The sequence below is a fragment of the Triticum aestivum genome, chromosome 3B, assembly GCF_018294505.1.
Source record: "Triticum aestivum cultivar Chinese Spring chromosome 3B, IWGSC CS RefSeq v2.1, whole genome shotgun sequence".
In the NCBI taxonomy this organism is placed as follows: Eukaryota; Viridiplantae; Streptophyta; class Magnoliopsida; order Poales; family Poaceae; genus Triticum; species Triticum aestivum.
This window is the reverse complement of record NC_057801.1, coordinates 406,088,608-406,115,887: the sequence shown is the minus strand read 5'-3', so window position 1 is coordinate 406,115,887 and position 27,280 is coordinate 406,088,608. Positions and strand designations below refer to the sequence as shown.

At 44.3% G+C, this 27,280-nt stretch overlaps 1 protein-coding gene across 5 annotated transcripts; it reads left to right on the top strand.

Moving 5' to 3' along the window:
- Window positions 1-8,990: 8,990 nt before the first annotated feature.
- Window positions 8,991-25,921, top strand: LOC123070086 (transcriptional corepressor LEUNIG). 5 transcript variants are annotated; one of them, XM_044493109.1, is made up of 20 exons: window positions 8,991-9,290; window positions 9,560-9,649; window positions 9,916-9,995; window positions 14,358-14,455; window positions 14,562-14,671; window positions 15,396-15,830; window positions 16,088-16,176; window positions 17,724-17,811; window positions 17,930-18,005; window positions 18,145-18,194; window positions 19,072-19,380; window positions 20,597-20,761; window positions 21,412-21,639; window positions 21,731-21,848; window positions 22,903-23,012; window positions 23,093-23,242; window positions 23,333-23,497; window positions 23,600-23,719; window positions 25,131-25,337; window positions 25,441-25,921. In XM_044493109.1, exons 6-20 carry the CDS (start codon window positions 15,615-15,617, stop codon window positions 25,585-25,587), a joined length of 2,238 nt encoding a protein of 745 aa, XP_044349044.1. In that variant the 5' UTR covers window positions 8,991-9,290; window positions 9,560-9,649; window positions 9,916-9,995; window positions 14,358-14,455; window positions 14,562-14,671; window positions 15,396-15,614; the 3' UTR covers window positions 25,588-25,921. The 5 variants fall into 5 exon arrangements, with proteins under 5 accessions (XP_044349044.1, XP_044349045.1, XP_044349046.1 ...); XM_044493110.1 differs by lacking the exon at window positions 9,916-9,995; XM_044493111.1 differs by lacking the exon at window positions 9,560-9,649 and having other exon boundaries at window positions 9,009-9,290.
- The last annotated feature ends 1,359 nt before the right edge of the window (window positions 25,922-27,280 follow it).

Below are 27,280 nucleotides of genomic sequence, written 5' to 3'. Positions count from 1 at the left end.
GTGGCCTCGGGCACGGGTGCCCAGTGCCCAGTCGGGCTCACGCCCGCACCCGCACCCGCACCCGCACCGCCCTGTGCCCGCTAAGGCCCCCAGGCCACTGACTAGGGGGGCCCGCCCCAGAACGTTAAAAAAAAGGGGATTAAAAATAATAATAAATAAATAATAAAATAAATAAAAACAATAAATATAATTAATAAAATTAAAAATGATTTAATAAAATTAATTATTAATTAATTAATTAATTAATTAATTAATTAATTAAGTTAATTAATCCTGATTAGATTAACCTAATCACTAATTAAATTAACTAATCTGTAATTAAACTAAACAGAGAATGACAGGTGGGTCCCACTGGACCCACATGTCAGGTTGACCAAGTCAACTCTGTTGACTGCTGATGTCAGCATGACATCATGCCGATGTCATTGATCTGTTTTCCGAATTAATTAAATAATTAAATAAATTCCAGAAAATTCATAAAATCTTTAGAAAATCATATCTTTTAATCCGTAACTCGGATTAAAATATTTTCAACACGAAAGTTGCTCAGAACGACGTGACGAATCTGATTACGTAGCCCGTTCGTCCGCCACACACCCCTAGCATACCGAACACGCAACTTTCCCCCTCCGATTCATCTGTCAAAAAACACGAAACACCGGGAATACTTTCCCGGATGTTTTCCCCCCCTTCACCGGTATCACCTGCTACCGCCTTAGGGCACACCGAACATCGCGTATTGCCTTGTTATATTTTGTGATGCTTTGTTTGCTATGTATTCATTATTTCTTCCCCCTCTTCTCTCCGGTAGACTACGAGACCGACGCTGCTGTTGACCAGTTCGACTACGGAGTTGACGACTCCTCTCTCTTGCCAGAGCAACCAGGCAAGCCCCCCCCTTGATCACCAGATATCGCCTATTCTACTCTATACTGCTTGCATTAGAGTAGTGTAGCATGTTACTGCTTTCAGTTAATCCTATACTGCTGCATAGCCTGTCCTTGCTACTATTGTTGTTACCTTTACCTGCTATCCTACTGCTTAGTATAGGATGCTAGTGTTCCATCAGTGGCCCTACACTCTTGTCCGTCTGCCATGCTATACTACTGGGCTGTGATCACTTCGGGAGGTGATAACGGGCATATATGATATACTTTACACAGTTACATTATCTGTGATACTGTTCGGAGTTGGGGGCTGAAGGGGCAGGTGGCTCCATCCCGGTAGAGGTGGGCCTGGGTTCCCGACGGCCCTCGACTGTTACTTTGTGGTGGAGCGACAGGGCAGGTTGAGACCACCTAGGAGACAGGTGGGCCTAGCCCTGTTCGGCGTTCGCGGATACTTAACACGCTTAGCGAGATCTTGGTATTTGATCTGAGTTGGCTACGAGCTTATACGCACTAACCATCTACGCGGGAGTAGTTATGGGTATCCCGACGTCGTGGTATCAGCCGAAGCACTTCAGACGTCAGCGACGGAGCGGCGCGCGCCGAATTGGACTGGAACGCCACTAGGCTAGGTCTGCTTTCGGCCGCCCACGCAACATGCAGGTGTGCTCAGGGCGATGGGCCCAGACCCCTGCGCGCTTAGGTTTAGACCGGCGTGCTGGCCTCTCTGTTTTGCCTAGGTGGGGCTGCGACGTGTTGATCTTCCGCGGCCGGGCATGACCCAGGAAAGTGTGTCCGGCCAAATGGTATCAAGCGTGCTGGGTAAGTTGGTGCACCCCTGCAGGGAAGTTAATCTATTCGAATAGCCGTGATCTTCGGTAACAGGACGACTTGGAGTTGTACCTTGACCTTATGACAACTAGAACCGGATACTTAATAAAACACACCCTTCCAAGTTCCACAGACAACCCGGTGATCGCTTTTCTACAGGGCGACGAGGAGGGGATCGCCGGGTAGGATTATGCTATGCGATGCGACTGGAGATGCGCTTGGAGATGCTACCTGGATATGCTACTTGGAGATGCTACTCGGAGGACTTCAATCTACTCTCTTCTACATGCTGCAAGACGGAGGCTGCCAGAAGCGTAGTCTTCGACAGGATTAGCTATCCCCCTCTTATTCTGGCATTCTGTAGTTCAGTCCACTGATATGGCCTCCTTACACATATACCCATGCATATGTAGTGTAGTTCCTTGCATGCGAGTACTTTGGATGAGTACTCACGGTTGCTTTCTCCCCCCTTTTTCCCCTTTCCTTTCTTTTTGGTTGTCGCAACTAGATGCTGGAGTCCAGGAGCCAGGAGCCAGCGTCGACGACGACTACTACATTGGAGGTGCCTACTACTACGTGCAGGCTGACGACGACGACCAGGAGTAGTTAGGAGGATCCCAGGCAGGAGGCCTGCGCCTCTTTCGATCTGTATCCCAGTTTGTGCTAGCCATCTTATGGCAACTTGTTTAACTTATGTCTGTACTCAGATATTGTTGCTTCCGCTGACTCGTCTATGATCGAGCACTTGTATTCGAGCCCTCGAGGCCCCTGGCTTGTATTATGATGCTTGTATGACTTATTTTATTTGTAGAGTTGTGTTGTGATATCTTCCCGTGAGTCCCTGATCTTGATCGTACACATTTGCATGCATGATTAGTGTACGATTGAATCGGGGGCGTCACATACTCCACCGTTGGTCAGGCCATCCCTCCACCCCTCCACACCTCCTATTCTTCTCCACCGACTGCCGAACCACACCGCACTAGAACCAGTTAACCCTCGTACACCTCTCCGTCTTCCCATCTCCCGCGTCTTCCCATCTCCGGCTCGTTGCTGTCCGGGGCCTCGCCGTCGTCCACCACCTTGGATGCGCTCGGCGCGGCGTGGTCAACGTGGTCAACGAACGACACCATCGGAAGTAGACTATGCATGGAGAGGCTGACAGCTGGGTCCACGGCCGCACACAAGGAAATGCCTCCTTATTACGCGCAAAATAATGATTCCTCCACCTGACATCTAGGACCCACCGGAAGGGCCTCTGTATTTCGCGAAAAAACATGCCCCCCGCTGACTTGTCGGACCCACTAGCTATCTTCGCACGCAAGGAAGTGCCTCCTTATTACGCACAAAAAAATGAATACTCCCCCTGCCAGCTGGAACCCAGCATACTCGGAGGCTGACTTGTGGGCCTACACAAGTTGACGGGGATGGAGGCTTTGTCAACTTAGTCAATATGAACGATTCTAGCTCCTGTTACCGTATGATGTTCATCCAACGGTTGCAGTGCTTCTTCAACCTCTGGTCTTTTTGCTCCAGCCGCCCAAACCAGCGCCGGTCGGGCCGCGTGCTCCTGCCTCCCATGGTCGGCTGTGATGTCACGGAGGCCTCACCGCCCCCTACTACTCCCACCGCTGGCCAGGCCATCCCTTTACTCACCCGCACCCCCTGTTATTCTGCGGCGACAACAACCTCACACCACAGTCGAACCAGTGAACCCTCGTACTCCTCTTCGCGTGGGCATCCACTGCTGCGTCTTCCCTGGCTCCGAGTCGTCCCCTTCCTAGGCCTTGCCATCGTCCACCGCCGTGGTGCTCTCGGCGCGATGTGGTCAACGTGGTCAAGGAACGACTTCCATCGGACGTGGACTGAGGCTGACAGCTAGGTCCACGGCCGCAGCAAGGAAGTGCCTCCTTATCACGCGCAAAATAATGATTCCTCTACCTGACAGCGAGGACCCACCGGACGGGCCACCGTATTTCGCGAAAAAAAGTTTCCCCCTGACTGCTGGGACCCACCAGCTACATCTTCGCACGCAAGGAAGTGCGTCCGGGCAAAAAAAAAATGATTCGCCCCCTGACTGCTGGGACCCACCATCTACATCTTCGCACGCAAAGGAAGTGCGTCCGGGCAAAAAAAAAAACGATTCGCCCCTCTGACTGCTGGGACACACCAGCTACATTTTCGCACGCAAGGAAGTGCCTAACAGTCGGGACCCACCTGGTCGAAGCGTACGTAGCGTTGTCATTCTGGTCGCGAACGTGTACGTACATACTGGTCGATGTAGAGGCGCGCACGTGTCGTAGTAGAGGCGCGCACGTAGCATGTACACGTACGTACAACGGCGAGGGTGCAAGAAAGAAAATACGGCCACGTACGTACATACGGGCAGGGTCTCGAATGCCTACTCGCGCATACGTACATGGCTGGGTCGGAACAGAGAAATAGTGTCGTCATCGTGTTCATGGGGAGGCAACAGAATGTGTCGTGTTCATGGGGAGGCAACAGAATGCGTCGTGTTCATCGGGAGGCAACGGAACGCGTGGGAGCCAACCGGCTTGGACGGAACAGGCGATGGAAACGAGGCCTAGCGTACCGCACAACAGAGGAAATGGACCTCCTACGTTCGGAACGGGGTCCAATTGATCGGAAGGGGTGTGGTGTACCGCAAAACGGAGGAAACGGACCTCCTACAGTCGAAACGGGGGGCCTGTTGATCGGGAGGGGTGTGGCGTACCGCAAAACAGACGAAACGGACCTCCTACGGTCGAAACGGGGGTCCTGTTGATCGGGAGGGATGTGGCGTACCGCAAATGGACGAAACGGACTTGTGTTGGAGCGCTACGGTCGAAACGGGGGTCCTGTTCATCGGGAGGGGTGTGGCGTATCGCAAAACGAGACTCCACGGGATACTGTTCATCTCCACCGTCGACCTCCTCCAGCCTCCACGGGCTCCTGTTCATCCAGTCTCCACTGCGTACTACTCCACCGGCTACTGTGTAACCACCCCTCGTCGTCTACTATTCATCCAGCCCTCCACCGTCTACTGTTCATCCAGCCCTCCACACCACGGGGTCCTGTTCAACCACCCCTACACGGCCACCCCTCCACCGTCTACTGTTCATCCAACCCTCTACACCACGGGGTCCTGTTCATCCAGAGGCAACGCCACCGCTCACTGTTCATCCAACCTCCCCTCCCCCGCAACGTTCACTGTTCATCCAATCGATCGGCTTCAGTTAGCAGCAGTAGCGAAGGAATCGCTCCATCGGGTTCAGTTAACAACCATCGATCGATCGCTCGGGTTCAGTAACGCGTAGCCTGCAGTGCAATCGCTCGGGTTCAGTTAAAGCCCAACGCCTCACTCGGGTTTAGTTAGAGCCAACGCCTCGCACACACGCGCGTACGTGTACGAGAGAAACACGCATCGCTCGGCCCCCGACCTCCCACCGTAACCGGCAACTCCCCGAAATTTTCCTCCCCCTCGCTTCTACCATGGTTTTTTTGTCATGGACGGCCCAAAGAATGTCATGCAACTGCGTCTCCGGCCCGCCCAGGACGAAAGCCCATTTTCTGTCATGATTTTTTGTCATAGAAGTAGGAGCCCACCACATCTATGATGATACCGGGTTTTGTCACAATTATCATCATAGAAGTGTCATATGTATGACAATTTTTTTTTCGTTCGGCCCAAAATGTCACGGATATGTCTTTTTTTTGTAGTGACATGATCTACCTTTGTTTACTTTTCTATGTCCTATTTGATTCGAACAATTATTATAATTGCTTCAAAACATTGTTGTAATAAATTGAATGATTATTAGGTGTTTGAAAGTGCTATTCGGTGTTATTGAGATGATGAAAATTGTGATATGTCAAATGACAGTTTTAAGGGTTGGGGTTGGGACAAAGACTAGAACCCTCAAACCTATAAGGGTTGGGTTTGAGGGTTCTAGTCTTTGCCCCTGTTTTTCAATCCTTAAAAGTGTCAAAAATTGCCAATTCTCAACCCTTAAAACTAGTTTTAGATTTAAGAGTTTGAGGGCTCTACTAGACATGCTCTAAGTTGAGGAGGAGGAGGTCGTACGTTGAAGGATGCATCTTTCTTCTTGCCTTTTGTAACCACCACTGCGATCGCTTCATCGTGGCCTTAATTATTATTGTGATGTTGCATTCTCGTTCCAGTCAATACCGACATGTGCGATCCCTTTGCTTAATTATATGCATCACTGTAACTAGTACTCCATCCGTCAATTTATAAATTGTGCTTACCTTTTCCATCAACTTCGTGCAACGCGCGTGCATCTTGCTATAAACACTAGAACATGTCGGACCGCGTGTGACCAAACCGACGATGCACCAACCTAGCTACTACGTACCCTGCTTATCTGGCGGAAATAGCCCCTCCCTAGCGTTTCCAATCGTTATTTCTATCTATCGATCGTGCCAAGGAGCAGAACCAAATGTTACAATTTATACATGTTTCTCTACTCCTACTCCTATAAAAGACTCAGTTGGTGGTGGTGGTGTGCCTGCCATCCGTCGTTTCCGACCATTAGATCTGCATCTAACGGTTGTGAGGTAAGTTGTGGCTTTTTTGCAACAATAGCCCACTTCTCTGCTTCAATTTGCAGAAAACCCCTTATTATCTTAAAAGAAACCACATCCCTCCCTCCCCTCATCAAAACAGCCTAAGAAATATATTTTGAGTGAAAAGTACTCCCTCCGTTCCTAAATTTTGTCTTTCTAGAGATTTCAATAAGCGACTACATACGGAGCAAAATGAGTAAATCTACACTTCAAAATATGTCTATATAATCCGTATGTGATAGTCCACTTGAAATATCTAAAAAGACAAATATTTAGGAACGGAGGGAGTAATATATTAGGAGTATATCAAAACAAGAGTGATTTCTTTCAAGTTTGTGAAGAAGTACTACTGTTATACTACTTTGGATCCGTCGCAACGCACGGGCACATTGCTAGTAAAAGGAAAAGGCCTGCCGCGTTCGTGTCGCACCCCCACACGCCCGAGAATCGGGAGTACTCCATGGCCCGTCCGACACGACACATAGCTTAGGGAAGGCGTGTTGCGTAGCATTTTCACTTTCATGTGGGACCGCCATTGAGCAAGCCGACTATTGGCAAACCGCACCCCGCCCGCCGCCGGGTTGAAAAACAGAAACGAGGGGAAGATCTAGCTATAGCACGGAAGCCAAGAAATTTGGTGTCAGATGGGGCTCGTTGATAGAGTAGGAGCATTCCGTACTAGTACTACTACTACTAGTACCAAGTTCGTACTATACAACTAGTACCACCACTACCTATGATTCCAAGTAAGGATAGTATGTTAGTAAGCCTTTCCCACATATAAAACTGCAATGATGACGATCGGTCTAGTAACTTAACCAATTTCTGAGGGACAATTCGGAATATCCTACCACCTCTTTTTCATTCTCGATGTCTTTATTTTATTGTACTTTTACTTAAACAACACCTAACTGTTATTTTGAAGTTTTTTATTGTCTTGCAAAGCTCCCCTTTCTTACCTGCAAAGTAGTTCTAGTTTTATTTTCTATGTAAAGCAAACACTTAGTGTATGTAGGGTTGTATCAGCGACAAAAATGACCTAAGAGAATAATAATCCTACCTTTAGCTTCTTGTGGGTTCAACACTTCATACTTACCACCTCCATCATGGGAAAGTGCTACAACAATTCTTTGCACTTAGGGATTATCGAGGACCTCGTCAAGGGAGATTTGTCGAGTATCATCGAGCTGCTCTTTTCCGCCACCATCGCGGGTGCGCCTGCAGGAGGTGGTGGGTGTCGAGCTTGTGCATCACATGGTGATTCAGGACCGCCTGTTGAGGAGGCAGGTCAACACACTTGAGAGAGAGGGGTAGACGAGCCTTGAGGGGGAAGAGCAACGTGTTGTTGGGGAGGCATACCAAGGACATGGTGTTGGCCATGTTGCATGAGAACCAGGGCCACCACGACTCTGCGTGGGAGGTGAAACGGGAGGGGGGGGGGGAGAGGGCCGGGTGGCCCCTCTGGTCATCCTTAACGCCTTGGCCCTTGGCGGTTAACAACCATCACCTCCGTGGAGCCCTTTGCCACGTCAAAATTAGGGTCAAGTGGTATTCTATGCTTTCTGCAACATTTTAAGCGTTGTGTTCGGTGTTTTTTTAATAAAAAGAAAATGGGTGATTTTTCTGCTAATGACACCATGATAGTAATGGTTTTATACTTTTTACTCCCGGGAAGCTATCTCTACAAGTCACGTTGCTTTCAGGGATGATGGGTGAAAGACATGCCATTGAACCAAGAAACATCAATTAGACATTGTTTGCTTAAGAGAACAGCATGCAACAAACCCACTTGACCCCTGTCCAGTTGATGAACTTTTCTTTCTCCAGCCGATAAACTAAACATATCGATCGGGTTCCTCCACGAATTTAACAAACAGATTGCCTGTGATTTTTCCCTTACGCTTCAAAGGACACAGACGTAGTAGTACTGATTAATTAACGCGTCTTTCGAGTAATCAGGGGAACCTCCATGATTAGCACCTACCAATCGTGTCAATCAAACAAAGATGTTGCTAATACGTACTACCTCCGTCCTGGTTTATAGGTCCCCTTTATAGTTTGTGCCAAATTTTGATCAAATATTTAACTAACAAAATGTTAATGCATGTTAACAAAAATTATATCATTGAATTCATATTTGAACATAAGTTTCAATGATATAATTTGTAGTGACATGCATGAACATTTTGTTAGTTTAATCCATGGTCAAAATTTAGCATGAAATACAATAAAGACCAATAAACCAGAACGGAGGTAGTAATTGCGAGCCTGGTTTCTTCAACAAACAACTGCTAGTATTAGCATATAGTAGCTATCTTTGACTAACCGAATACTGTCAAAAAAGAAAGATAGAACCATGACAAAAAAAAATCTTTAACTACTCAAAAATCACACGATTAACTCTTGCACATTATTTTAGTAGCTAGACTGCAATTATAAAATACTCCATCTATCCCATAACCTTTTTTTAAACACAGTACGGATGCAAACGCTCATACATACACGTATATACACTCACCTCTATGAACGTACACACGCACACCATACGGAGCTACAGGGTGGCCAGGGTGGGCCGCGGCCCACCCTGAGATTTTGACATGGCCTATATACCTATGCGTATACAGATGGGCCACAGAATGGAAAACAGGCCCAACAACGCCTCTAGCTCGCTGGCTCGCAGCCAGACACCACGCACGCATGACTAATGGATACCGTCTTCCTCACATCCAGCCGCCGGCCGCCCCATCCCCGTCCACCTCCCCAGCTCCCGGGCTCCGCCTACCACGCCGGTCGCCAGCCGCCAGCCCCCAGGAGGATCCTCCGCTCCTGGCTCCTAGCTGCGCCCTTGGCCTGCCCGGCCACTCCGCGCCAGCCGCACAACCGTCTCAGGCTGCGACCCCGCCCTGTCCCGGCCGCCTGGCGCCCCTGCAAGCCGGCGGCAACCGCCCAGTTCGCATTCCGACACTTGGCTCATTCTGATTCGAGGTATCGTTCATACATTCCCCAATTCTCCAATTTTTGATTTAGGGTTTGCACTATTAAGAGGATAAGCATGGACCGATGAGGATAAGCACTATGAGCATGACCGGTCAAAGTGATTTAGAGGATACACTATGCTGTATTGTGCCCTGGACAGTCCAATACATGGACTGATGAGCATGAACTGATTAACACACACATAATTAAGCATATTATTTCTGTTCAATTGTGTCATTGTGAATTTATGATTGATAGAAAGTAAATTCGTATTGCAGAGTTATTGAAGAATGAAAAGAACCGGAGATATTGCAAAACCTTTTCACCACTATGTTTTAGTCAAGAGCAAGTTGAGAAATAAGATGGCGGTAATATATCTGATATAAAGCTCAATATATGCATCGGAATTGGTGTTATCTTTGTTGGTAATATATTTGTGCTACAACAAAAACCGATATCAAGTTTTTTTCTTCTAAATGTTAAACCGATGTTAAGTATTCAAGTTGACATGTGGCCTCGGTCAAACCAACTTCCCTTATGGATATGGACAGCATTATAATTTCAGCTGTTCAATTAATATCCATTATTTAACATTCTTGAACTAGTTCTTAAATATATTGTATTATCCCTTTAGAATGGATGGGCGCAGCAACACGGGTCTTCATGATCTAGTGAAGATCATATAATTGATACTTTAATGGTTAACTTCTGAAGGTATGTACTGTACTATGTAAGCATCTTTTATGCAAAACTGAGACTTGAATGAGAATTTTAGTGTGTTTCTAAGGCCGTATTTATCTATTTTTGTGGTATCTGCAATTAGTTAAAATGTTTACATGTAATAGTTGTTGTCAAAAAAAATTTGGAGGCGGACCACCCTGATATCGAATGCTAGCTTCGCCACTGCATACCCCTATGAGCACCTTCGAAAGACTGAGCCGTCATATCATCCAATCACAGATAGGTTCGCATCCATCCCATAATATAAGAGCGTTTTTTATACTACACGTAATTCAAAGCGATCATTTATGTATCATGTTTTACATACAATGTTCTAAAATCAGAATCTCAGTCACAAAGCTACCATATATAGGGCGTCGTCTGAGTCCAAATTTGATGTCAATTTTTTTTAGGAAGTCAAATTCTTCGGTTGTATGGTGCCGATGTGCGTTACTTGCGTGCTGCACAGTATTTTGGAAGTATGCAATTTATCACCATGTTTCTAGTAGCCTCCGCGATCTTAAAAGCTCTGCAAAGAAAAGAAAAGAAACGTGTGAATGGCTTCCACGCTGAACCCTAAGAATTGACAGTAGGCCCCTTGACGGAATTAATATTCCTGGACCCATGCGTCATACACAAACCATCAGTTCCATACAAGTCTCTGGTACACGCAGCGCGGCCAATCCCCTCTCCCCCTCCCGTCGATTTTGTTTTCCTCTCCACTTCTCTCCCACCTCTCTCTCTGCTACGCCTACGCTCCCACTCTCTCCTCCCGTCCCGCCGTTGCAGACGCATCCAACCTTCTCCTCTCGCCTCCCCCACCCAGCCACCCCTAAGGGCTCGCCCTCGCTGCGGGAGAGAGATACGCGCGCCCACCTTCCCCGGCGGCTGCGGGGAGCTAGCGCGTCACTGCCCGCGCCCAGTCGCCATAGAGGCGGAGGCGCTTGTCGGGGGGAAACACCACCCTGGCCGGGCTCCTTTCTCGCGGGCGCCTCCGGATTTGCTAGGTTGTGGAGCCGGGTGCGGAGCCATGTCGCAATCTCAGTCTCAGTCCCAGTCTCAGTCGCAGACCAACTGGGAGGCGGATAAGATGTGAGGATATCTTCTAAAATCCTTGGTTTGTTGCATGCTTCCTTGTGTTGATTCGTGGAGTTCTGCGGTCACGGTGCTTCCTGGGCGAGCATTGTGATAGATTAGTACCTGCGAGCAGCGAGCGAGAGGGGAATATCGTTTTGTGGGAGTTCCTATTTCTCAGCGGTTTCCATTTAGCTCCTCTTTTCCCAGTAGGCTCAGCTTAGCGAGTAATTGCAGGCACGATTTGTGTCCTGTTTGTATGCAATTAATTCACTTCCCTACTAGACTGTCTGTGTAAGTCTGTATTAGTGATTTTAGTATACAATTAATTTGGTTCCGAACCTTAGGTTTTGATGTTAGAGTTTGCGCTTTTTGTTAAATCCATTGTGAAACGATGGTTTTTTAGTACTTCTCTATTAATTGATAATATTTTCACGAGGGCTGAACACGAAGTAGCTTCGTTATTTCAGGAGGTTACAGTTTGACAAGCCTACTAATGATAATTCTCTCGCAAAAAAGCCTACTAATGGTAATTTTTTCTTCCAAAAAGGAGGCTGAGACCCCCGGCCTCTGCATAAAAAATGATGCACAACCATTTTTATTAAATTATTCAACAAAGCCTGCAAGAACAAGGGGATGTTCAGAGTTGTACTAATTATCGTGGAATTAAGCCAATGAGCCATACAATGAAGCTCTGGGAGAGAGTCATTGAGCACCGCTTAAGAAGAATGACAAGCGTGACCAAAAATCAGTTTGGTTTCATGTCTGGGAGGTCGACCATGGAAGCCATTTTCTTCGTACAACAACTTATGGAGAGATACAAGTAGCAAAAGAAAGACATGCATATGATGTTCATTGACTTGGAGAAGGCATATGATAAGATACCGTAGAATGTCATGTGGTGGGCCTTGGAGAAACACAAAGTCCCAACAAAGTACATTACCCTCATCAAGGACATGTACGATAATGTTGTGACAAGTGTTCGAACAAGTGATGACGACACTGATAACTTTTCCATTAAAATAGGACTGCATCAGGGTCAGCTTTGAGCCCTTATCTTTTTTGCTTTGGTGATGGATGAGGTCACAAGGATACACAAAGAGATATCTCATGGTGTAATGGTGTATGCTTTTTGCGGATGATGTGGTGCTATTTGATGATAGCCGGATAGGGGTCAACAGGAAGTAGAGCTATGAAGACAAACCATGGAATCGAAAGGTTTTAGGCTTAGTATAACTAAAACCGAGTACATGAGGTGCAGTTTTAGTACTATTAGGCACGAGGAGGAGGTTAGCCTTGATGGGCAGGTGGTGCCTCAAAAGGACACCTTTCGATATTTGGGGTCAATGCTGCAGAAGGATGGGGATATTGATGAAGATGTGAACCATCGAATTAAAGCCGGATGGATGAAGTGGCGCCAAGCTTCTACGTTCTCTATGACAAGAGAGTGCCACAAAAGCTAAAAGACAGGTTCTATAGGATGTCTATTTGACCTGCAATGTTGTATGGCACTGTGTGTTGGTTGACTAAAAGGTGACATGTTCAACAGTTAGGTGTAGCGGAGATGCGCATGTTGAGATGGATGTGTGGTTACACAAGGAAGGGCCGGGTCCGAAATGATGATATACATGATAAAGTTGGGGTAACACTGATTGAAGAGAAGCTTGTCCAACATCGACTGAGATGGTTGGGGCATATTCGGCGTAGGCCTCCAGAAGCTCCAGTGCATAGCGGACGGCGAAAGTGTGCTAAATGTCATGGAAGGTCGGGGTAGACCGAACTTGATATGGAAGGAGTCCGTAAAGAGAGATCTGAAGGACTGGAGTATCACCAAAGAACTAGCCATGGACAGGGGTGCGTGGAAGCTTGCTATCCTTCTGACAGAACCATGAGTTGGTTGCGAGATCTTATGGGTTTCAGCTATAGCCTACCCCAACTTGTTTGGGACTAAAGGCTTTGTTGAAGCTTTGTTGTTGGTGTTGTATTCAAGGAAGCCTGACAAAAAGAATACATCGATCAACCCAAAGCCATCTCGATTGTGACTGCTGTCGCTACCCTACATGCTCAATGATGGGAGTGGCCATGATCAGGGCCATGTGTCCTGACCCCTCACTGAAGCACCACCATCTAGATCCGGAGGCCTCACCAGGCCGCCCAACAGCGAGCCGGGAGCACAAACCGGTCCAATAGACCCTCATGCACTGCATGCACATGCTCCGGAAGCCGCCGCCGTCTTCAGGACAAGGACCATGCATAACCCTCACCGGGCCTGTCGTTGACATCACCATGACGCCAAATAGTGCCACCACCCTACGTGCGTCCATCATCCCGCGTCTGTAGCCGAGACTCAGCTGCGCCACGCCGCGACCAGCCGTCGTCGATGTGGTAGATGCAACACCTCTCCACCTCCTGGCTCCTCTAGCCAACACCTGTTCCAAAACGATGCCCCTCGAGAAGTCAACACGGTTTTCACGGGCAGTTGCACCACTCCAAACCCACAACTGACTAGATCTGTGCGGAGCCGCGTAGTGAAGGTGCACGCAGCCGCCGGAACGCCGGCAATGGGACTCCAGCTGCCCCTCAGCGGCCCTATGCGCCGCCGGCCGACCAAGAGCCACACCGACGACAGATCTGGGCAAGGATCAGATCCACGGCCCACCGCCACCAACTGTCGCCAAAGAAGCACCAGGCCATGGAGGCGACAACCACAGCCACACAACTAGGGCCGCCCGCCCTGGCCGTCGCACGCGATCTCCCCATGGGCATTGCCCTAGCCGCACCATGGGGTCATCGCCGCGAACCACCCACCCAGGCACCTTCAGCGCTTGGCCCGCCGCCACCGTGGCCAACATCGGCGACAACGGCGGTAGGGGAGACGCCTAGGTCAGGGGGCTTCTGGCGGCGCTAGGGTTGGGCCCTTGGCGTCCCCTGGGGAGCGACGCGAGGAGCGTTTTTTCTTTTTGACGAGGCCATCTGTATTGTGGCCACGCCTACTAACGATGATTGGTGGTTCATGTGTAGTAGGCTGCTCTACCTAAATATTTTATGTGAATAGTAAAAGGTCACAATTCTTAAAGCGCTAGTGTAGAACACATTAGGACTTGCTTTTTAAGCTTCTAGCTCATCATTAATTTGTTATTGAGAATGTGAGAACATAAAATAAAGTTAATGCAGTACATTCCTCGTTTTCTAATGACAGTTTACTTGTGAATTCGAACTTATCTGGTTCAAACTTCAACGTCCATTTCACAGAACTAAACGATTGATTGTCTAATAAAACAGGTTGGATGTCTACATATATGACTATTTTGTGAAGAGAAATTTGCAGGAAACTGCAAAAGCCTTCCAAACGGAAGGGAAGGTCTCACCAGATCCAGTTGGTATGTACCTCTCAGCAAGTTGACATGAAGCTATTTTAGTAAGTAGGTTTTTAGTTTCCCCATATCGAGTGCTACTGTTCACTTTCTGCGGTTATCTTTCTCATAGCAATTGATGCTCCTGGTGGCTTCCTTTTTGAATGGTGGTCGGTATTTTGGGATATATTCATAGCAAGAACAAATGAGAAGCATTCAGATATTGCAGCATCATATATTCAGGTACGTACCTTTGCTTTCTTTCTATAATATTTTATCCACTTCATGGGTAAAACTTAACAAACCTGGTTCTAAAAGGAAAAATGGAAAATACCACAATGATGTATTGTTTCATTTTTGTACCACCAAAATATCACAGAGAACAGGATTGTATCACTTCCGCTAGTATGACGTGGCCAGCTATAGATCTGCCAAATTTGACCCCTCTATTACCTTCCTTCCAAAGCTCTCTATTACCTTCCTTCCCAATGCTTCCTATTCCCTACACTGATCTGAGCTCTGTTTCTTCTCCTCTCCACTACTCTGAGCTTTAACACCTAATTCTCTCTACAATTAGCCTGTTGATGCTACTCTTTTCCCCAAGCTTGTGACTTCTCTTCTCACTCCCCAAGTTTGCATCTTTCTTCTTGTTTCTTCATCTGTCAATTGGTCCAAATTTCTTTTTAAGAACATTTTGATTGGGTAAATAGGCTTCAACTTTTGTTAATGTTTAAGAAATTTCAAGGCCGCCTCCTCTGGAAGGATACAACTGGGATCGCTGTGGGTACATTACACATTACACCGCACCAAGCATAGCAGCCACCAGTTAAAAATATCAGAGGAACCATGAAATTCGGAAAATTGTGAAACATAAAATAAAACTAGAAAAATCATATTTTCAAGTAAATTTTAGGAGAACCCATAGAAGTTCATACAAATGAAGCTATACTTTATTGTGCCCTGTCAGACTCAGTTAGTGAAAGCAAGGGAACATCAACATGAGCATCAGCAACAACAGCAATCTCAGCAGCAAACTCAGCAGCAGCAGCAGCACCAACAACAGCAGCAACAACAACAGCAGCAGCAACAACAGCAACAACAACACCAACAACAGCAACAACACCACCACCACCACCAACAACAATCTCAGCAGCAGCAACAATCTCAACAGCATCAACAAATACAAATGCATCAAATGTTGTTACAGAGAGCTGCACAGCAGCAGCAGCAGCAGCGTAGAGATGGTTCTCATCTTCTTAATGGCACTGCAAGTGGGCTTTCTGGAATTGATCCTTTAATGCGACAAAATCCAGCAACTGCGAATGCTATGGCAGCAAAAATGTACGAGGAGAGGTTAAAGCTCCCTTCTCAAAGGGATTCTCTGGATGAGGCATCATTGAAGGTATCACTCCTACTGGATCTTGTTTCTTATGTTTTGGTTGATTCCTCGTGAAAGTAACAGTATTTGGAAATGCACTAAGCACGGCAGCAGGGTGGCGCCTAGTGCCTAGTCACTGACTAGCTGGGTTAGGTAGCCTCCTGGGCGGGCAAGGTTGTATGGGTGATCCTAGTGCCTAAACACCGCCTAGGTGGGGTAGAAACCCCCTTATAGAACAGTGAAAATCAGTAAAATGTTTATTTGTATTGTGAAAATTCCAGGTGCAGCAAAGGTATGGGGAAAATGCTGGCCAAGCACTTGATCCAAACCAAACGTCGTTGAAAGCAGCCGCAGGCGGACAATCTTCAGGGTAATTTCTGAACTTGTAGATTATGTTTGCATTGACAAGCTTGCATGAGACGGTAGAGCATGGATATCAGGGAAAACAATAAATTGTTATGAGTGCATAGTTCTTGTTGGAGAGCTCTCGTTTGCATTATATCCTGGGCTAGGATTTGTCCTTTCTCTGTAGCATGATTGGCATCTTTGTGATTGAACAGGCACATAAAACATTAAGCGCAAGGTGCATTCGAGAATTTACCTTATTTTTTCTAGACTGTTCGTCCTGGAAACTTCGTATATCTTTCTTTGTCCAAATTCAGATCATAGTAGCCCTGGAGCATTTGAAAATTTTAATCATACTTTCATTCTGAATTTGTTTTTTTTCATCGATTGATTGTACCTTGAGGACCAACGGATGTTACACTTCTGTTTGTGCTATTGCTATGAAGTGGTTTCGTCGACGCGACAGCGCCTTGAGGATGAAGTCCCTGATAGAGGATGTTTTAATTATATTTCTTGCTTAACTTAATGGTCGCAATAGGCCTCTTTATATCAGGCCCCCCTCACAAATACGGAGAAGATCAGTATACTGCCGAACATGCCTAACTATCACTCCCTCCATTCCAAATTAATTGAAGTTCTAACTTTTCTCTAAGTCAAACTTCTTCAAATTTGCCCAAGTCTATCTACGGAACTAAATTAGTCTACTTATATCTACTCCCTCTGTCCCATTTACATGGCGCACATGTATTTCGAGGTTTAATTTTTGCCATCAATTTGACCAACAAATCATAGGTTATAGGTCACAAAATTGTGCTGTTCAATTAGTATTAAAATGTACTCCCTCCGTCCCACAATATAAGATCGTTTTTCAAGTTATGTTAGCTTGAAAAACGATCTTATATTGTGGGACAGAGGGAGTAGTTTCCAATGGTGTAATATTAATGACAATATGACATATACTTTATATATTGTGGGTGAAAATTGGGTCACCGATAATGAGGGCGCCATGAGGGATGGAGGGAGTATCATAAAATATTTTTTGTACTATATATATGATGTAAATATTGGCACAATTTTCTATAGACTTGATCAAATGTAGAGGTTTGACTTAGGAAAAGCTAGTACTCAATTAATTTGGAATGGAGGGAGTAGATTAGTATACGGGACAAAAATCCTTATTTATAAAAATTAATATACTTATTTAACTTTTATGTTTTGATTGGGAGGGTACATATCTTTCTGTTGCTACAGGACACACAACTGTTCACATTGCACTCTTTTCTTCACATGACTGCTATAGGTTATGTTTTAGACTTTAGTGCTTTGCAATGTTGTTGTGGATAAGCAGCAGACAACTGTAAGGTTACAGATTTTGATTACGTAGAAGGTATGTTACTTCGTTCAGTAGTGGAAGTACCATGAGTCCATGACCTGCCATGAGTCATGAATCATGATTGGGCCTTAGAGTAAAAATGCTAATCAAACCATAAGAAATAACTGTTCATGTTGGCTCATGCAAATAAGATATGGTGCATTTGCTTTCAAATAGTATTGAAATTTTACCTTTGATAGGCAAATTTTGCATGGAGCTGTTGGTGGATTGTCAGGTGCTCTGCAACAGGTTCAGGCAAGAAGCCCACAAATGCCTATGCAAGAACAGGTTACATATAGTTTTCTCACTGCTTCTCGTAATTATGCCCAGTGCCAAAACTAGATAGAGAAGAGCGGGCCTTACCAGTTTTAGTTTCTTGTCTGCTATCATATTTTATTCTTTACAGAGTATCAAAACTGAGATCAATCCAGTTTTGACACCCAGAAGTGCAGGTCCCGAGGGATCATTCATTGGTGTCCAAGGTAATAGTTTGTCCAGCTTATTGCCTGGATTTGCTGTCGCGTCAGTTAACTATTCAAACTTCAGCTTACACTATTTTCTTACTCAAACTGTTTTTAGTGCTTGGTTTGCTAAGCTTAATTCAGATGACATTTTAAACAGGATCTAGTCAAGGTGGAAGCAATTTGACTCTGAAAGGTTGGCCACTCACGGTACGTTTTATCTTAGGACCACACTTTATTTCTTATCGTGTATGTGCTCTGCTTATGATTTATGGTCCTATTGTGGATTCGGTTTTGGCTGTTTATATGCATAGGGGTTGAGGCACATGCTCGATCCGGCTGCATAATGCAGGGCACAGTTATATTATTTAAACAAATAATTTAGTTTTCATAGAACTGCAATTGTAGCCCCTCCTTTTTCTGGTGACTTATGATAAACCCTTGCCAAGTGCAGACGCTCCAGGAATATTTAACTTTCTAACATCAACTAATTTTCTTTTTGCGTGGCACTCTGGTAGAGTGGCAGACGCGCGATGCGTACTTGCACCTGAAGATCCACTTTGTGAATGCTTGCAACATGGAGGGAGGGAGGGAGGGGTGTGATATTCCATTAACCGATACAGTACAAAATATTGAAATCTAGTGCTCATGAGGTTCAACTCAGTAACCCGCAATCGGATCGGTTTGTTCTCGGCAGTAGCCGAACCACTGCTGGGTGGCCTTGGTGGCCATTCTGAACGAAAATGCCAACGTCTCCACATACCTTAATGGTTGCACTGCTTGAGGAAGCTTGTGATTTTTTGCCTACTGACCTAGCTCTTGTTCGTTACATGTTGCCCTCTTGTTGCCAGTTTCTAGTTCTGTTACTGATTCTGGGGTATCCTTAGCAATCACATTTTTGCAGTTTGTGAACAATGAATTCTTTGGGCTGTTATGCAGCGCACGTGTGCATTCAGCAGTTGGGGAAGCAACAAACGATTTGTGTACTTTCCGAGTATACTCCAAACCATGTGATTGACATTGATTGCTCTAACATGGGTGCTATCTTGCAAATTCTGTTGTAACATATACACCTTTTACTTACCAGGGCCTCGACCAGCTTCGCTCTGGTATCCTGCAGCCGAAGTCATTTATGCAATCTCCACAACAACAATTTCAACAGCTCCAATTTCTGAATCCACAACAGCAACAGCAGCTTTTGATGCAAGCGCAGCAAAACATGGCTTCCCCTACAGTTAGTGATGTTGATACCAGAAGATTAAGGATGCTTCTTAACAATAGAAATATGGCCATGGGGCAGGATGGGCAGACAAACAGTGGTGGGGATATTATTCCAAATATCGGTTCTCCTAGCCAAAGTGGTGGATCACGTACAGATATAGACATGCTAATAAAGGTATGTTCTATGACGTCCTACCTGTCAGGGGCTAATTTTCTGCAGCTAATCACGGGACTGTCTATTTGACAATCGACTGAAAATGAATTCACCTTCGTTCAACTTTTTCAACCGCTGACAAGCAGATAACATCTACACAGAACTACCAACCAAAAATACATGTAATGAAAACTGTATTTGATCTACATGACTACCGTAACAACAGTAGTACTAGAATAGTAAACCCATGTGAATAAAAAACACGATCGAAACAGTGGAATGCTTGTGAGGAGAATGCTTATACCAAACACACGTAAACAAAATAAATAAACACCCAGAATACATACTATTGGCTTGGAGGGAGTGCTATTACCCTACATACATGAACAAACAGGGAGTTCAATCACAGCACGTGATTGGACAGACAAAACATTCGAGTGAAGCCAAATTAAAATCAGTCGATTGAAATTAGCAATTCTGAATCCATAATATAAGGTTTTCTTTATGAGGTATTATATTTACCTAGTTGAAGCCATAATGAGGCTTCTTAGTTTCTTACTCCCTCTTTCTGAATAAGAGGTTCTTAAGTTTGACTAAGTTCATACAAAAAAAAGATCGACATCTACAATACCAAATAAATATGTATGTGCGTGTATAAATCTGAACTCAAAACATACATGTTTTCGTAGTGTATGTATGTGGTATTTTAGATGCTGATAATTTTACTGTAAGCTTGGTCAAACTTAAAATTTTAACTTAGGAGAAAACTAATACGCCTTACATTTTTGGAAGGAGAGAGTATTATACAGAGACTGTATTCCCAGTTTGTTTACAGAAGGACGGAACACGAACATCCTAGCCAAATGGCACATCTACTCAGAACTGATCAAAATGAAACATATTCAGCTTTAGTTTCCATCCATTAGGCCTTTTTACTTGTCCACCAGTATTTTCCTTTCATACATTCAAGAACTAAACAGAGAACGATTTCTACTCCTTTATTTTTGTAGACCTTTCCATTCCTTCTATTTGAAGTGCTGCAACTGTTGTACTTTTCTCATCATCTTATCTGTATACTATTACTGCCTGTATGAGTGAAGCTGACCAGGCAAACAATCTTAGAAACCAGGAACTGCTGTTGTTCCTTTGATGGCTAAATCTACAGCAGAAAATTTATTTTCTATTATTCTATTAACTATGCTCTTTCTCTCCTTATATGGGCGTTTCTATGTAGTAGAAGAAAATTGCTCATTTACAACAGCAACATCAGCTTCAGCAATCTACAGTCTCCAGTCAGCAATCTCAGAGCTCAAATCAGCTTCTCCAGCAACAGGAAAAGCCTGGAGTTGGATGCATGCCTATTGATGGAAGCATACCAAACTCTTTTGTAGTAGCTGACCAAGTATGTTACTGTTATGCAAATACAATGTTTCCAGCAGATGATGTTTATATTAATATTTTAAATCTAACATACTACTGCTTATTTATGCTGCAATGTGGAGGAGTGACGGTCTTAATGGTTGTAGATATACCTTTGTTTGCCTCTTTATTGAGATATTAACAATAAATCAATCTTATAATGAAGCACGCATCTCATTTCAGTCGCATGTTTTAAATTGGCCACATACAACTACAGCGCTGAGTGCTTAATAAGTGTTAGGATCTCAAGTTTTGGATGGTGTTCTGTGCAGACACATTTGGTAACCTACGATAACTTGACAAGACAATAAGAGTATTGTTTTGCTCTTTGTAAAGACATGCTAGCAGTTCTCAGATTTTGCACAATATATTTGAGCTGCAATTGACCATGCTACCTCGCCACTTGTTTTAAGTATTACTCTGATGTTCAGTACGTAATTTCCTATGGAGTTTCAGTTTTTTGTTGTCCTGCGGTTAGTATGCCCCCTTTGAGCTTTCACTATTACTCATGGTTCTGTGATAATCATTTGTCAGAAGATATGGGTAATCATTCCAATTGTTTTAGATTAGTAAATTTGATATTAATTCGATTTTAGTGGTTCAAACACTGACATTGTTCTCTTTGTGGTTCAGGCATCAAAGAAGAGAAAGAAACCTGTCTCCTCTAGTAGAGCTAATAGTTCAGGAACAGCAAATACTGCTGGGCCATCTCCAAGTTCTGCACCTTCGACGCCTTCAACTCACACACCAGGAGATGCAATGTCCATGCCACAGCTGCTGCATAATGGTGGTCCATCAAAACCATTGATGATGTTTGGTTCTGATGGCACTGGAAGCTTGACCTCTCCAGTAAACCCACTGGTATTTATACTGTGAAATCAGACATTCTCCATGGAAAGTGTCATTAGCACATTGCCTCTGTCATTGAGATGACAGAAGTTCTTAATTTCAGGGTGATGTGGACCGTTTGCTGGAAGATGGCTCCTTGGATGAAAATGTAGACTCATTTTTATCACAGGAGGACATGGATCCTCGGGAAACCATGGGACGCTGCATTGATGCCAGTAAAGGTATGTTTTGTTTCCCTCTGATACATGGTTTTTCTTGAGTTGACTCTTTCGCCTGAACAAATAGATTGGCCTACCTGTAACAATCGTCGTATTTCTCACGCATATTTCTTTGGAATGTCATGCGTGATTCTTGGTTTCAACAAGTTGCAATTCCTTTGCTTCTTTGAGAGAGATTGTTTCGCGTGATTGTATCAGATAACTTGTTAAATAAAAAAATGTGTATAGTGTATCTTTTGCAAGATGTAATGCTTTTGGGTCTTTAGTTCTGTTGTAGTTAATTATTATCAGTTTACTAACCATGCTATCATACTTGTGGTTACGAGAGCAAAACTGTAGGAAAGGACACTTTGGAAAAATAATTTTCCGTGTTGTATGTTGTATCACTATCACCTTCCCAAAACCTACTTCCTATGGCCTATTCAGTTTGAAGAGGTTTGGCAGGGATTAAGAGGACTTAGCAGGGAATATAGCTCAATTCCTTGCCAATCGCTCTTAATCCATGGCAATTCCTGCCAAACCTAAAAGCGGCTAGTAGATCCCAAGGGGCGCTTCTGCTGAGCCATCGTTGTGACTTGATCAAGCCCTTCTTGCTCAAAATCCCATTGCAGCACCTGACCAAGCTCAATGTCAATCAAATTTAGAATTTGACATTTCATTACCCCCTACTATCGCATATTTGCATGCACCTTAAGTTAAATTCTTGCATAACTCCCTTGGAATCAATCTCTTCTAATTTGGCGGAGGATACATCCATTGCTGGTTAGTAGTGAATTGTGATGACAGTAAAGGTGACAGGAAGTGACCCGGTGCCCCCTAGCAGGTAGTGTTCTTTGGGACTAATTGGTTTCTTTGAGCTTAATACATGGGAGATAGCTGATTTGGCGAAAAATTAATGTGGATGTTCTTTGGTCTGGGATTCATTTGCTACATAGGACAGGAGTATGCTGATAAATGATTCTATATATGCCGTGGGGTGCCATGGACTTGTTTCATTCTACTCGGTTGCAAATTATTTTGATGGGGTGACTCATTGCCCAGTGTCTCTTTATTGCAGGGTCTGGTTTCTCCGAGGTTGCAAAAGCCCGTGCGAGTACAGGCCAAGTTAGCTGTTGTCATTTCTCGCCAGACGGAAAACTGCTCGCCACCGGAGGCCACGATAAAAAGGCATGGACAACATAAAAGTAATTGTGAATATACTGGTGCTAAAGAAACTGGAAGCTTATACCTGCTTTCGTATTTTTCAGGCTGTTTTATGGTTTACAGATGCCCTAAACCCCAAATCTACATTAGAAGAGCACTCGATGCTTATTACAGATGTTCGATTTAGCCCAAGCATGACCCGCCTTGCAACATCTTCCTTTGACAAAACTGTGCGGGTTTGGGATGCTGACAATGTATACCTATTTCTAACTACTGTCTCTCTTACGTTTCACAAGATGTCATATACCTTAAGATGCACTGACTAATTAATTGACTATATACAGCCAGATTATTCACTCCGCACTTTCACGGGTCATTCAGCGTCTGTTAAGTCGCTTGATTTTCATTCAAATAAAGAAGACATCGTTTGCTCCTGTGATAGTGATGGGGAAGTGCGCTGCTGGAGCATAAACAATGGTAGCTGTGTGACGTGTGTTAGGGTCTTCAGTGTATGCAGCCCTTTTTCTCTCCCAAACATTTCTTGTTTGTCAAGGATGTTCTTTTATAATGCGCTGAAACGTTCTCCTGTTATCGGCATCTTATCTTCCCAGGGAGGTGCAACTCAGTTGAGATATCAACCTCGTCAAGGGAAATATCTTGCAGCTGCCTCTGAGAAGATGATATCAATATTGGATGCAGAAACACTACAAGTGTGTAGGAATGCCTTAAAGGTTCGTTACCAGAGATCATAGTCAAACACATCCTTTGAATTGTTTTCAACTTTTCACAGTTACTTGTGTATTTGCTATGTGTACTTTATGCTATACCATGCCTTTTCTTTTCTTCTTCTGTGCCCCCACCTGTGTAGCATTTAACAAATGTCTTACTAGAAACACACTGAGAAAATTTGGTTGCGATGTTGGGTTCTTTGCAACATATATGGACACTAAACATAGGTTTGTCAGAAATCATTCTGCTCATTTGGGAGTTCAGCTGATTTGGCAGCCTCCATTTTGCATAGGTTGTATGTAAATGGTCTCAGTATTTTAAATAGCTAGCCACTGCTACACTATAGTTTTTTTTGCAGCCTAATAGCTACGTTATGGCACCTTGTATCACTATTCTAGCGTATCTATTTGCCTTGAGTAAAAGCAGCATTAGCTGAAGATTCCTTGTAGATGGTAATGGGCCAAAACAGCAACCCGTTTTCAATTCTAGTTATAAAACTAAGCCCAGAAAGAATATGCGTACGAGTATACAAGACATCAATTGAAAAATCAGAAAGCCTACTAGTATGGCATCCAAAATCTTGTTTCGACCGATGCTACTTTGAATGGTTGTAATGCACTAATGCTACTTTGACTGACTTGGTAGTTGTAGACTTGAGACATGGTGCTATTGTATATATATATAAGTACGTCAAAATTACTATGGTTTCTTAGTTCTGTTGACTGACATTTTTAAGCGTGCATATGATATTATTGATATTTTGATCAATAAGACGCTATTGGAAATAGCTTCCACGATAGCTAGCAATAGCTGCCGTTGCTATAGCTCGGAGCCTCGGGCCTTGCCATGAAAAATGCGATTTAAAACATTGATCATATTTTTAAACAAACATTTACGTACATAAACTTTACACCACAACCTAGATACATGAATTATTTTCAATCTTTTTTGAAAATTTTCAGAAGTGACTTGCATCACAAAACCTGGCGAGGGGGTAAAGTGATGCAGGATAGCGAGACCCACAAAAAGTTTGTGGGGCTGGGGGTGAGCCAGGAATAGTTTTAGGATGGATAAGGGGACTTGTAGAGGCACTTGTGTGAGAATTTATCTGATCAGATCTTATATGATACTGTATAACATTTATTATAGGATTGTTGCAGTAATATAGTGTTCATTTTGGCCCATGTCTTTTAGCTAGACCGTTGCCACTACAAATCAGATCGTCATTACACTGGTTTGGCTAGGCCTTCGAATGTTTGATGAATGGGGATTAGCAAATATATTTATCGAGTATCTTGCCTGCTTGCAATCCAAGTTTCCAGAACAATTCGATGTTGTCAGCTTGGTATTGCAATTAACGTTGCTTTCATCAGTGTGGTGCTCACTGTAATAGGAACTTCTGTTCATGTGTAGGGACACATAAAGAACATCGAGTCGATTTGTTGGGATGCTGCAGGTGACTATCTGGCCTCTGTAAGTGAAGATTCTGTCAAGGTGTGGTCATTTACTTCAGGAAATGATGGCGAGTGTGTGAATGAGTTGAATTGCAGTGGAAACAAGTTCAATTCATGTGTTTTTCACCCGAATTATCCGTCATTGCTTGTAATTGGTTGTTACGAGGTAAGCTCTCTTATATCTTATGAGGTCATTACTTATGAGGCCCAAGTTGATCCATTTTGTGTTGACATTTTTTATTGTGTCTGTGTATCATGATATCTTGCAGTCCTTGGAACTTTGGGACATAAGGGAGAAGAATACGGTGACCATCAGCAACGCCCATGACGGCTTAATTGCAGCCCTAGCTGCATCAAATGCATCAGGGTTGGTCGCCTCAGTAAGTCATGATAAGCTTGTCAAGCTCTGGAAGTGAGAACAGGGAGCAACCTTCCTTCTACATCACATTTTACAAGTTGGTCCCTGTGGACATCTGTCGTCTGGTTCCAGCCAACGTTGTATGATGTAGAAACAGGGCGGTTTTCTGCCGCAGATAAACACATGACGAGGGCAGCTAACGAAAATGTCTTCAAGCTATCTGTGTTCAAGAACTAACCCAATTTGATGTCGTCCCAGTTGCTGCACGTGCCCTTGGATAGGTTTGTAACTATCCTTGTAGAATGTACCATACTCTGTAGTGGCCTGCGCAAACTCTAGAGTGTTGTTATCATTGAATGGTCACAAGCACAGAGGCCGCCTGTTCCCCTTTATCTTTGTGTGCCTCAACTGCTGATTCTGACTGCATTTTTCTTGACTGCGTTTGCTCTTATTTCCCCTTTCTCTTTGTGTGCCTCCAAATTCTCCAAGTTAAATGTGGCCGCCTGTTCCCTGAGTACTTGCGTGTAGTTCATGTGCTACAGTGCTCTTCTTTTGCATGTTTGTTGGATGGCGAGTGAGATGCCAGAACAAAAGTGTCGACTGGACTGGTCTAAACTGGGTTGGCGGTTAGTGCGGCTTCTATTCTTCGGAAAACATTCCGTCCTCATTGGTTTACAGGAATTTTGTGGGAATTCTAAAGGATAGTATGCATAGCAAAATTCCCTTTGAAGCACTTTGGTTTGTAGGAATCGATTCCTATTCCAATCCTTCACATTTTCAAAGTAAAACGACATTAGCCTAGACTCAATGAAAAAATTCTTACCTTATACATCAAGTGACATCTCTTCCTTTATAAATGCCATCTTTTTCTTTAGGAATTGAGATACATGTCATTCACTTTCTATGGTTTTTCTATTTCTATGATATTCCTATCGTATCAACCAAAGAAGGCCTTGCACACTACATGCGATAATACAAAGTTGGGAGCATCATCTAGCCAATCATAGCTAGTTTTAGAAACAAAACAACGCCTAGCCAGATAGTGTGACAATCCGTTCGCTTCCCTGGGACAATACTTGAAACAAATTACCAGGATTCACCCACAAAAAAAAAAAAAGAAATCGTCAAAATTCCATGAGCTAAAGGCCTCTTTGATTCATGGGATTCTAAAAGCGCAGGAATAGAAAAAGAATATGATTGAAGTGGTATGTCCACTTAAATCTTGTAGGATTAGTATAAGGAGTGTTTGATGCCACGGAAAAACAAATATAGTAAACAGAGATTGGAGTGGATATTGGATTTCCCATGGAATGTAATACAAAAGATTCCATGAAATCTTTAAAAAGTCATATAGAATTCCTTTGAATCAAAGGAGCCCCAAGTGGGAACAATCTGCAGGTATTGGGCATTAAGGGAGCGTTCGGAATCCCTCCACTCCCGAGTCAGCTCGCGGAGCCGGCGGAGCTGCAGGCTGAAAAGGTGGAGCTGGGATATACGCGCTCCGCAGATCCGCGGAGCCGGCGGAAGGCCGAACAGGCCCTAAGGCTCCAAATTTCGGTCTTGCCGTAACATGCTTCAACCAGCTCTAGGTAACATCAGTGCAACTACCTTCAGAAGCAATTTTAGGCCTCGTAGCAACGACAGTGATTCTGTAGTTTGGGTATTGAGTATTGAGTACATGATCAATCAACTCCGACGACCCAGCTACAGCTTCACCTCAAGAATTTCAAAAAGGGAGGCATCAATACGAA